The 12,534-nt window shown below is 46.8% G+C and overlaps 1 protein-coding gene across 1 annotated transcript; it reads left to right on the plus strand.

The window, feature by feature from the left end:
* Positions 1–489: 489 nt before the first annotated feature.
* Positions 490–12,011, plus strand: RAD54L (RAD54 like; the record flags this gene model as incomplete). The annotated part of the gene is made up of 12 exons (XM_080348760.1): positions 490–715; positions 1,190–1,314; positions 3,128–3,278; positions 5,141–5,267; positions 7,354–7,428; positions 7,837–7,967; positions 8,074–8,184; positions 8,303–8,426; positions 8,739–8,817; positions 8,919–9,098; positions 10,503–10,666; positions 11,810–12,011. The coding sequence occupies 12 exons, from the start codon at positions 490–492 to the stop codon at positions 12,009–12,011; spliced, it is 1,695 nt and encodes a 564-aa protein (XP_080204886.1).
* Positions 12,012–12,534: the final 523 nt, after the last annotated feature.

Raw genomic sequence — 12,534 nt, forward strand, 5'->3', positions numbered from 1 at the left:
CTGGCAGTGAATCAGGCAGCAGAAGCAATTCTGCTCATTCTGTGATTCTATGTTTTCCAAACTACCTAATTGGGTGGTGTGAAGATGATTAACCCGTTTGCAGTGATTGGCACAGGTTAGCTCATGGCCTAATGCAGCCAAGGGTAGAAACTTCTGGGAATTCACGTCAGGAAGCTGGTTGTAATTGTACAGTTAAAATGTAGTAAGATACTGTGCGTGTTATGAGGTATGTGTTGGCACCAGTGATGTTATTCCAAACCAGATGTGGCTGCATTTTAGCTGCATCTCGCGTGATTTCCCTCTGTCTCATTAGAACACTGCATGTCCCTAGGGATGTGCTACATGGATTTGCTCTTGGTTGTGGTAATGAAGTTGTCATTTTGCTGATGTCCCCGTCGTACTCTGAGAGAACAATCTCTTTGGCAGGGAGTGAAGTTCCTCTGGGACTGTGTGACAAGCCGGCGGATCCCTGGGAGTCATGGCTGTATCATGGCGGACGAAATGGGGCTGGGCAAAACCCTGCAGTGCATCACGCTCATGTGGACGCTCCTCCGGCAAAGTCCGGACTGCAAGCCCGAAATTGAGAAAGCCATGGTGGTGTCTCCCTCCAGCCTGGTGCGAAACTGGTACAACGAAGTGGAGAAATGGCTGGGGGGGAGGATCCAGCCGCTGGCCATTGATGGAGGCTCCAAAGAAGAGATTGACCGTAAACTAGGTACGGAAATGTTTGTAAATGGCGCCGTTGGCTGGGTTGGGTCAAAGTCTTGCGTGGGAAGAAGCCACAGCAGCTGATGTGAACATCTCTGAGCTGTCACCAGAGCTCTGGAGACTGATTAAAGTCTCTCCACTTAGATGTTTAGATCAGGCCCTTGCATGTTTGGTAATGGTTGATCTTTTGGAATAATCGAAGTCCAGTCATGTTCTCAAGTTAGGGCAGTCCCACTGCCTCTTTTTTGCTCCAGCCAGAATCCAGGAAAGGAATGGGCAGAGATGGGAGCGGGATGGAAATGGCGTCAGTTTTGGGGAAAGGAACATGGATATACGTGAGTGGAAGGGATGCTACAGAATAATTGAAACTGACAGGTTTTCCTAGATTCCTAAGGCAAAAGTTTTGACTGCAGAGTTTGAACCCTTTTCTATTAGTTTTTCTGATCCCCCTGTTTTTCCTTTTCCCTCATTCCATCCACAGTTGGCTTTATGAACCAGCGTGGCCTCAGAGTGCCTTCACCCATCCTGATCATCTCCTATGAGACCTTCCGACTCCATGCCGAGGCCTTACAGAAGGGCAGCGTTGGACTTGTCATATGTGATGAGGTACAGGGGAACCTTGAAGGAGAATCTGTTCCTGATATTTTCTTGAGATCTGGGCAAAACCGGCTCTGCTTTCTTAAAAAGGGAGTGGGCAGTGGGAAACAAGGTTTAGCTGTAGACAGCATGGTTCTTGTACTTGAGAGTTCTGGTGCTTGAGAGGCTCAGGATAACTTGTTCATCCATCCTGGGTGAGCCTGAACAAGAGAGGGTGTTTTACAGAGCTGAGATATGCAGAAAATCCAGGTGGTGGTGACTGTGGCCACTTTGTAGGTCCCTGGCAGGGTGGAGGCACCTATGAGGGTCTTCTCAGTGTGAAATACGTAGCAGGAAGAAGGTCCATTGCCTGTCTCTGCCTTACTCTGGGATGGTAGTGCCCAGTCTCACCGATCTGTTTCTCATTTGGTTGTGTCTGTCTTTGCTAAAGTGAGAAGTACTTTCTGTTTGGCCTGGCCTCGTGTTCCGCTCAGGAGTTTTTAACTTGGCTCTCTTCTGAGCAAGGGGAGTGGAGATTCCCAAAGCCTCTCCCAGCTTCAGTGATTCTGCAATTTGATGTGTTCTTGTGTGTTGTGTGGGCTGCTGTCAGCCACCTGATCTGACCATCTCTTTCTGTGCTTGGGGGACAGTTTGAAGGGCACTCCCATGGCAGGACCCTCTTCCCCTCTCTGTAACCTCCTGCTTGGGGCAGGCATGGGAGAGCTGGCTGAGGGGTTACCTCGTGTATTTCTTGGTCAATAAGAGATGGACCTGGCTTGATTCTCTGCTCACTGATGGCTGGATCTAGCTTTGCCAAGCCTGTGTTGTCAAACTCTGCTTTCACATGGCTGAAATTAAGTTATTTTTTCATTTATTGTTCTCTACTTGTGGTTATGGTTAGTGGGAGCCAGAGGTGCTCTGAAGGATGAAATAAAACAAGTGCCTTCTGCCTCCTTGAAACGTTGAGCCAGGGGCCTGAGCCACTGTTGGGGTGTCCTCTGCTGCCACTTAGAGGAGATTTGTTAAATAACGATGCCATCCAGTGGTTTGGGTTTGTGTTTGCTCAAGCAGTGCTGAGAAAAGCTTAAAAAGAACGAACATCCTCACAAGTGTAACTCCCACACCTCCCAGTGCCCCTGGGATGGGGCCAGCAGCTGGGGATACTGGGAATGCAGGTTCTTGCCCCAGTGTTTTCCATGTATTCCCCATAAATACTCAGCTCTGCAATGGTCTGGCACTTGTAAAAAGTGTCTCATCATATCCTACAGCATAGCACTTGGGTGCTAATGGATTTGCTTTTCCCAGGCATGGGAAACAGGGCCTGTATTCAGGTTACCCCTGTAAGAGGTGCAGAACCTCTTTTTATTAGTGTGCAAAGGCCTGGCAGTCCAGGATGTAGGTGGCCTGACTGGGTTGTGATCTTGACCTTGGGTGATGCAATATGTCCAGAGTTCAGTGCCCAGTGTTGGAAGCCAAAACCAGCTCTGTCTTTGAACAGGAAACTTCTTATAATTGGACCATGTGGTGGTTGTTATTTTTGTGGTGGTTATTTTCATGGTAGGCCCCCTTACCTGGCTGTGACTCAGATGTTCTTAGTCTGACATGCTTGTAATGACATGTTTCCACACATAATAGCTTCGGATTTGCCACCAAATTCTTGCCTTTGTAAGAAGTCTGTCCCGACAATTGAACACGTACACACTTAATTCACTACCACGAATGGGAAGAGTGGTGAGATGCCTTGTGGGAGATGCAGCATGTGGGTATTGATGAGGATCTCCAAGCTGTTTCCTGTCAGGGCCACTGGATTTATCAGCTTCATTCCTTTTTTTCTTTTTCAAAGGGCCATAGACTGAAGAACTCTGAAAACCAAACATACCAGGCTCTCAACAGCTTAAATACACCTCGACGAGTCCTTATCTCAGGCACCCCTATTCAGAATGACCTGCTTGAATATTTCAGCCTGGTGCACTTCGTCAATTCAGGCATCCTCGGTAAGACGTGAGTGTGTGAGAGTTGTGAGGGATGGGGGAGTTGCTGGCAAGGCCTCCCCAGTTGCCAGCAGCAATATTAGTGAGAGGAAAGGTCAGGTACAGGTTGGAGACTTATTCTCCTTCAGTTCATATCCAGAAATTCTAGATTGGGGTCTGCTCTGTTTGAAGAAGATTGTAATTTAAAGCACACCGGTGTAACAAGTGTTCTGAAAGGGGAATTAATCAAGGTAAAATGAATCTATGACTCTGGAGTACTATGTGGCTGGTGTTGTGTAGCTATGCTGGTCAACCAAAATGTCCAGCTGGTCTGTGAGTTCCTCTGGCAATAAGCCCTTGGAGATATTGCAGGAGTTGCTGAGCAGGAAGAGCCAGCAGGTAATGGTACTTCCCACAACACTCTCAGCCTATAGAAAGTCCAGAAGTCTAAGCCAGAAATGATGTGCTTGTAGGAGAGGCTCCGTGGAGAGGAGAGTTTGATGTGACATGCTCTGAGTTGAGCGCAGAAGCTGCGCTGAGCTCAGAAGAGGCGGCTTTTCCCTGCTCTCTCTTGTGTATCCATCTGGAACCAGAGGTTGCGGTGACTGGTGCAAGGCGGGCTGATGGACCTTGTGGCAGAGGCAGGCAACAAAGCCTGAACTTCTGGCAGTCTGCCTTCCCACTTCCAGATAATCTGAGAGAAAGCCGGGGGTGACGTCTAACATTCAGAGTTAAGACTGCTCTTGTTTTTAAGGAAAGTGAAGCCTGTGAACACAGAGTTAACTTCATCTGGGATAGAAAGAAAAGAGTCTGGAGGAGAGATACTGATTAGTGTGTTTTCAGAATCAAACACCTTCTACAGTTGCTGGTGTCCGACTGAACTATTGAACTATTCTGTCTCTGACTCCTATGCTCTGCAAGCTCTGTTTTCATTTTAGAAGCAAAGTAGTCTTTGCATCCTGTGCTGCATCACTGGGCTAGAAGCAGCTCTTCTGTGTTCCAGTGTGAGACAGCTTGGCTTTGTTGAGAGGTCTCTTGTTTTTCTGTCGAGGAATGAAAATAAACCAATTTGTAAATAATTTCCTTGTTGCTGTAACTTGTCACCCATGTTTGTCTCAAATGGCTTGGTATCCAGTCCAAGAGGCTGCTCATTAATTTTAGTGTATGCACAACTAGTTAAACACCATTCATCAGATTCTTAGTCTTACAAACAGCATTTGGGTTCTATCTTCTGTATGTTCTGCTCCCAGAGTTTCTCAAGGAAAGGATGGGATGGGCTTGTAGATGTTCTACATCTACTTTTTCCATGTGCTTCCATTTTGGGTAGTTATTACAGGGAGCTAATGCGATTTCCCTTTCCCCCCTGGATTTGTGCTTCAGGCAAGACCAGACTCCCTGTACTTGCAGTTTGTTCTCTCAGAGGTGAGGTTAATGCTGTAACTACTGCCAGCAAAGCTGCATGCTTGCTGTCATCATTTTGCCCTTTTTCAGCCTGCGACCAGTAATAAGCAACTGATTACAGGTAATTTTGGAACAGGCACATCTAATGCTTGTGCTGTTGTTTGCAAGGACAAGATCTGGGAGTAAAAGCATAGCTGGAATGTGAGCAAAACCAGTACATGCCTGACAGGACTCAGATTTAACTAAAATGGTGTGACCTTTGGCAGTACATTGTTGTTGGAGTACAAAATGATTTGCTCTTGTACAGATTTGCCTGCTTTGTTTGTATCTTTCCTGGCTATAAAGGAAAACAAATCATAGGGATGGGTTGAGAGTTTGTTTTATCTGCTAGGCCACATTATTGTAGGATGATAACTGAGGCTGTGGGGTACTGATCAAAGTTTATTTGGTAGTAATTGCCACCTTTTCACTTCTGTTTTGTACAGGGACCGCACAGGAATTTAAAAGACATTTTGAGATTCCCATCTTGAAAGGCAGAGATGCGGATGCAAGTGAAGCTGAGCGCCACAAAGGAGAAGAGAGGCTTAAGGAGCTGATCAGCATTGTGAACAGGTGAACTTCATCCCCTTCTCATTGCAGAGCTCTTTGCATAAACCCTTGGTGTGTGCTGGTATCTTTCCAAATTACGGTTGTAGCTGGAATGAGTGCTCTTGCCAGCTATATCTATTCAGCAAGTGATTGTGCAAGTATTTATTGGGTAAGAAATCCACATAGCGTGCAGCTTTAGACTGAAAAATTAGCACATTGAAACAGCACGGTTATCTGCAGTCACCCCCAGCAAATGTACTCGGATACTGTGAATCATGATTTGACTCGTTAAGTTTGTTTTGTCTGGGAATCTGACTAGTCAGGCAGCAACCTTTTATTTGTGTTAAGGTGACTACAGCATAGACTGGGTCAGACTTGAGATCCATCCAGCCCAGATGTTGAGTGGTGGGCAGAGAGAGCATAAGGAACATCGCTCGGTTGTGCTGTTGATTGCTCAAGTCGCAAGAGTCCAGCTCATGCTTTGATACCTGTGTTGGCTCTGTAGAGCTAATGAGATTAGACCCCTGGTGTCAGAGATGTGACTTTTGACTCCCAAGTAGCACCTCTGTGATGTAAAATGTCATCTTGTTTCCCTTTGGTTGATTTCTTTGGTATTTGTTTAAACCCAGTTTCTATTCTTGAATACAACCTATTTATCCACATCTGCTGGCAATCACTTGTCTCTCTGTAAGAACTCCTTCTAGACACTCTTTTGAATTCTCAGTGTTGCTGCTGTCTTCGGTTCTTTTATCTGAACTTTTGCAACTATCATGAATACAATCTGGCGGCTTATAGACGTGGTAAATTGGATTTTACACCAAGCACAGCCTTTCTATAGAGACAGCCCTGACCTTGACTCAGGTCAGCTTGCAGAAGCCTAAGAGAAAGGAAAGGTTGGGAGGAGAAGAGCTTATTCCTTCTTGAGGTGCATTTATTTCTTTTAATAGTTGATGGAAAAGGGGTGTAAAAGTGTGTTCTGAATGCTTGTGCCTGGCTGTGTCAAGGTCTGTGTCCTTTATTGTGCAAGTCACCATACAAAAATAGGGAAGATGAAGCACGTAAGTACTATCAGATGAATCAGTTGAATTTGATAGGAATTAAAAATGATAGAGCGATGCAAAGATAAGTGGAATCATAGGCTTAAGGCTGGAAGGACCCTGGAGAAGGCGTCTAATCCATCTTGCTGTCCCAAGGTAGAAGGTGTTAGACCTAAACCATCCCTTACTTAACCCCCACCCAGCATCAAAAACCTTACAAATTCCCAGGACACCTTTTCCAGGGCATCGCTGTCTTTGCAGTTACAAAATGCTCTTAATGTGTACCATAAATCTTCCTTACTGCAGTTTAAGCCTGTTACTTTTCATCCTACCGCTTATGGGTTTGGAGACCAGATTATTCCTTCCTTTGACAGATTTCAGGGCTGTTGTGTATCTCTGCTGTCGTTCTTCTGTACGTTTCGTAATATCATTTTTTCGATGTTTCCTGGCAGAACTGGGTTTCTGCACCTCTTTCTTATTTTGGTTACTCAGTTCACTGTTCTTTCTAGTCCATCTCATCTTTCCTAAAGTGTGACAGAACTGCTCCATGGGGCATTTCTAGAGCCCCAAAGGATTTTGTCTTTTGCTGAAAACTTGGGCCAGACAATAAACCCATCTTGGCTGAGAATGGCTACTGAGTTATTACATGGGGAACTGCCTGCTTGTACTTTGGGTTATGTCCATAGTATGTGGTGGTTAAACCCTACCCTTGTTTGCTGTCTGTGCCACTGGTGTGTTGTAGCTCAAGCTGAGGACGCTGTTGACAGGCTGAGGAAGAGCTGAGTTTCTCCTGTAAGGGACTGGGCTGTCTTAGGTGGCATCATACCGATCCATCCAAATCTCATGAACAACATTTGGAAGCCTCACAAAGACAGTGGGTTATACTGGACTATATAGCATGGGCTGGTGAAGCCACTTAGCATGGGTGGTGGGTGTCTGGTCTTTGTGTGTTGGGCTGTCACAGACTTTTGTAGCTATCAAAAGGGCTTTGTGTTGAGCTCGCAAGGAATAATAGTGCTAAAACAAGGTTTTGATGGCATCCTAGCATTTGTTCTTCATTTGCCTCTCTGCAGGTGTTTAATCCGAAGAACTTCAGACATCCTGTCCAAATACCTGCCGGTGAAGATTGAGCAGGTGGTCTGCTGCAGGTACCACAGCACCTGTACTCTGCCTGGGAAATGGGAGCAAAAACAGGAAGGGCTAAAAAGTTGCAAAAAGCTCTGAAATGCTTGTGGCAACTGTTTCCCTCTAGAAATGAGGCTATAGCCAATAGCAATTTGTTGCTTTTTCCTCAACCAGGGGTGCTGCCAGCCAGCTGTGTGCTCTGTGCAGCTGTGTACACCTGAGCCCTGGGCTGTGCAGGGTATCTGCAGGCATCTCTTCCAGCTCTGGCCTGAGATATCAGTGCTCTACCAGCAGCCTTGGAGGCATTTCTAGGCTGTCTCTGCTGGAGCTAAAAACATTGAGCTAAAAGGAACCCACTGTGTAGATGGAGGAGGAAGGTTGGTGTTGATATGAGGACAGGCTGAGACTTCTGAGCTCTTGTTCTGTTTCAGACTGACACCTCTGCAGGCTGAGCTGTACAAGAACTTCCTGAAGCAAGCCAAGCCGGTGGAGGAGCTCAAGGAGGGCAAAATCAGTGTGTCATCCCTCTCTTCCATCACTTCCTTGAAGAAGCTTTGCAATCGTGAGTTATTCCACTCATGCAGTGGGTATGGGTTTTGCACCGTTGGTGGGGGTTTTGGGGCTTCCTTTGTGCACTCTGCAGTGTCTGAGCTCTTTTCGTTCTCCAGATCCTGCTCTTATCCATGATAAGTGTGTGGAAGAGGAAGAAGGTTTTATGGGAGCCCTGGACTTGTTCCCTGCTGGCTACAGCACCAAATCGGTGGAGCCTCAGCTTTCAGGTACTGTGGAACTTAACAGGCAACTGTGAGACTGTATTTAGCATCTTATCAAGTGCCCTTCCAAGGTCTGGAATTTGAGAATTTCTGCTCTAGCTTTCTTTATTTCCTTTCTATCCAGGAAAGATGCTGGTTTTGGACTACATCCTTGCTGTTACAAAAAGCACCAGTAATGACAAGGTGGTTTTAGTGTCTAACTACACTCAGACACTGGACCTTTTTGAAAAGCTCTGCAGGAACAGAAGGTTAGTCTTTGGGCTTAGTTTGTTTAATCCCTCCAGACTGTACTTGCAGCCTACACTGTAAAAGAAACTGGCTATTTTTAAAGTTTCTATCAGCAGGAGCTTGTGAGATCTGTTTCTTACTTCAGATGTTCCCGAATTGGAACTAATGTGACTCGTGCTTTGGCTTCCGGGGTCACTCAGAAAAGCTCTGGTCCTCTGCAAAGGCTCCTAAAGCTCAGACCCTTTTACTTGTGAAAGACTTTTTTTTCTCTTTCAAATAGGATGTTCTAAAGGTCGCAGCAATCTGATTGTAGCAAATACTGTATGTTCTAGGTATTTATATGTCCGTTTGGATGGCACCATGTCCATTAAAAAGAGAGCGAAGATTGTGGAGCGATTCAACAGCCCCTCAGTAAGTAGCACCTGCCAGATGCAACCAGCTCTCCTGCCGGTTCAGAATGCTGTGAGTATGACTGCTGCTGGTTTTTAATCCAAACCTTCCTTTTTCCACAGAGCCCTGAGTTTATCTTCATGTTAAGCAGCAAAGCAGGCGGCTGTGGTTTGAATTTGATCGGGGCTAACAGGCTGGTTATGTTCGACCCAGACTGGAATCCAGCTAACGATGAGCAGGCCATGGCTCGCGTGTGGCGGGATGGCCAGAAGAAGACGTGCTACATCTACCGGCTGCTTTCCGTGAGTTTCACTCCTCTCACCTCCTCAACTCGGAGTTCTCGCTGCCAGCCGAGACTGCAGCTGCTGTGACTGGGACCAGAAGGGGCAGAACCCTTTTGTGTCAGTGACCAGAATTGATTGGAACTTAATTGCTTCCTACCCTCAGATGTGTTGCTGTAGAAAACCATGAAGGTTCAAGCCGGAGGGTCATTACTGCAGGCCTTGGTTTCTAATGGTGACTGGCTTCTGAGAATAAACAGCTGCAGCTTTCTAGATAAGATGCTGCTTTGAAGTCATTTAGGCATCTGACTTCTTTAATTTCATGGGGTGTCTGATGCCAAAGTTGCTGTTTTTCAGTCTGGCTGCAGTCTGGTTTGGTTGGGTGTACGTGTACTTAATAAATGGCAAGTACATTTCCAGAATTACAGCAGCTTTTGGAACAGGGCTACCAGTTAGCAGGTGGAGTAGCTGCTCTGTAAAGGAAAAGCACAGAGGAGACTGGTCTTCTCAGGCTGCTGTAACACATTATCCAGCAGTGCCAGTAGCGGTTGCTGCTCAGAAGTGTCCCCTCTGCCCTTGTTCACCTTTACCTCTCGATACTTCAGACTGTGGGCTTTTTGGTTTGATTTTTGATAGTGTGTGGGAGTTCTTTTGTAAGCTTGTCTTCCTTGAGCAATTATTATTTCACTTTGACAAAGCAGATGTTATTTGCCCATCTCTTCCTTATGATGTTCCACTTTTTCTCTGACCTGGCTGTACCTGGAAGCATGGAGGTCTTTTGCTTTTAGAGCTAGAAAACTGATCTGCAAACCATGACTGATCACCCCCCTCCTTTCTATTACATTTGTTTACAAAACAGACATTTTGCTCTTCAGATTTTTGCCTTACAAACGTAGCATACTGGGCTTTCTGCACATTAGTTCTAGAAGCAGTCATCTCCCTCCAGACAGTGGATGTGATTGATCTGTGTGTGGGTGAACCAGCAGATACTGTTGATGGTTCTTTTGCTGTTTGGTGTGTTATGTGGGTTTTGGAGGTTTTTTTGTTTTGTTGTTGGGTTTTGTTTGTTGTTTTGCTGGGGAGTGGCTGTAGCTGCTCAGCTCTTTCCCTTTCCTTCCCATCAACCCAACCTGGTGCGGTGTATGAGCTCCAGCCACAGGTGGCAGCTCCACCTCTTTCTCCATATCTCCATTGGATCCACTTCTGTAGCCACAGTGAAAGACAAGAGAAGTAATGTTGGGTTAGGTCAGCAAACAGGATGTGGTTGGAGGCCAGTAAAACCTGCCTGTTGTGTGTACTGGTCTGGCAAGGCGCTGCACAGTCCTGACATTTGACTGCCATTTGATCTGTGACACTTTCCCAACACGGTGCTCCTTTAACACCCATGTCCCAGCTGTGCTTCAGCTCTGGCTCTCTCTCCTCTAGACAGGGACGATAGAGGAGAAGATATTCCAGCGCCAGACCCACAAGAAGGCCCTCAGCAGCTGCGTGGTGGATGAAGAGCAAGATGTAGAAAGGCACTTCTCACTCGGGGAGCTGAAGGAGCTCTTTACATTGAATGAGACCACCACCAGTGACACCCATGACAAGTGAGTATACTGAATGAGTGGAATCGGGAAAGAAAAACACACCCTCCGCAGTTTGGTCTATTGGTTCAGGGGTTCCTCAGGTAGCAGGAGGTGGCTCAGAGAGGAAGGCCCTCAGCTGTCTCTTCTGAAGCTGTTAATCATCTGGAGATGAGCACTTCTTGCTGTCCTCCCTTTCTGTTGTCTTAGAAAAGCTGTACTCACTGCACCAGTGAGCAAACTGTCTCATTGCTGCCCGTGTTTAAGAGATCCATTATCAGAGCTGTTCAGACTGTTGGAGGCCAACTTGGTCCTTCCTTGCCACTGGTGGTTTGATCTCCAAATGCTGAGCTGCTTCCACTGCCAAGGCTGCTCCATCTGCTAAGAATTCATGAGGCCAACCCAAGTGTTCTTCTGGGGACTAAAAGAAACTGGTTCTCCATTGTCTGCCCTTTTCCTTCAGCCCTGAGACCTGTGGTATTGTAGCCATCAGAAAGAAGACAGGGAGTGCAGGAAAATGCCTCACACTGAAAGTTAAGACTCTTAGTTCAGGCAAGAAGTGAAGAGGATTAGTTTTAAGCTGACTAAAAGCTTAGCTCTGTGTAGGTATCTTGTCTGCATGGTAACAAGCGTTGCTGGCCAGACTTCTGCTGCTTTTTGTCTCCTGGCATGGCAGCTCAGGAGGACATCTCCAAAACAGCCTGAGCACAAACTGGTTGCTGTGGTAGGAGCAGGATGGAGCGGTTTGGAGCGTGCTGTGCCCTTTTGAACTTGGGAAACCTGATGCAGCGCTGAGAATGTGTTAGTGGTAGGGGTGTTCACTCAAGATCTGCTCGAAGCAACATTGCTCACCTGTCAGGGAAACTCCTCCTGAACTTCCTCTGGGTCCTGCTGGACCATTCCCATATGGCTGTACATGGAGGGGCAATGCCATTAGAAACAGCCCCAGGGTTCCCAAAACTTGTGGGAGTTGTTTCTTACCTGTCGCACATGCCAGAAGGTGGTTGTGTGTTTAAATGAAATGTGGTAACAATTAATCCTGACTGAAAATCCACTTGCCACCATTGCAGTGGAGTTAATCCACATTACTGGTCTGCACTTTTAAACCACCTGTATGCTAGAGCAGTGGAGGAACCTCATACTCATCTTGCGCTGATTCTGTTCCAGAATCAAGTGTCGTCGCTGTGTGAACGGCCACCAGGTGCGGCCGCCTCCCGAAGGCTCCGATTGCACCTCTGATCTCTCCCAGTGGAACCACTGTGCTGACAAGCGGGGGCTGCAGGACTCGGTGCTGAAGGCCGCGTGGGATGCCGCCGTCACCTTTGCTTTTCACCATCACTCCCACGAGGAGCAGCGAGGGATTCCCTAACAGGTTACTGTCCCCTGTGGGGGCAAGGGCAGGCTGCTGTGGGCAGCCCACCCCACTTCTATCCCTTTCAAGGAAAGGGGCGGTAGGTATCAACACTCTGGGTTGTTGTGTGGCTGTGGGATAGCAGAACCCCTGGTTTTCGAGAGGCTGGAAGGCCCTTGGTGCTGTTCAGTCTGCTGCAACAGAAAGGAGTCTGTGGCTTTTTCTCTGCCGTTGTATTTATTGTGTGCCTGAAAAGCAGCCTTTTTGCAACTGAGAATAACTGGAACTTGTGCACTTGATCAGATTCAGCCCTGGTTCTTGTGCTGTTGGTGTCTGTGCCTTCTACTCAGCCAAGTTTTGTCTTCAGGTTTAAGTTAAGCCTGCAGTTTTATAGCCCTTGATGTGCATAGTCATATTGTTTTCCTTGACAGCTGTGGCTTGCAGCTGCTGAGCAGAAACTTGCAGGATCCATTTCTGTTGTGAAATGTGAACCTTGCTGATTACTCAGGAACAAAAGGATTTGTACAAGGGAACAAAATTT

The sequence above is a fragment of the Nesoenas mayeri genome (assembly GCF_963082525.1).
Source record: "Nesoenas mayeri genome assembly, chromosome: 8".
Taxonomy (NCBI): domain Eukaryota; kingdom Metazoa; phylum Chordata; class Aves; order Columbiformes; family Columbidae; genus Nesoenas; species Nesoenas mayeri.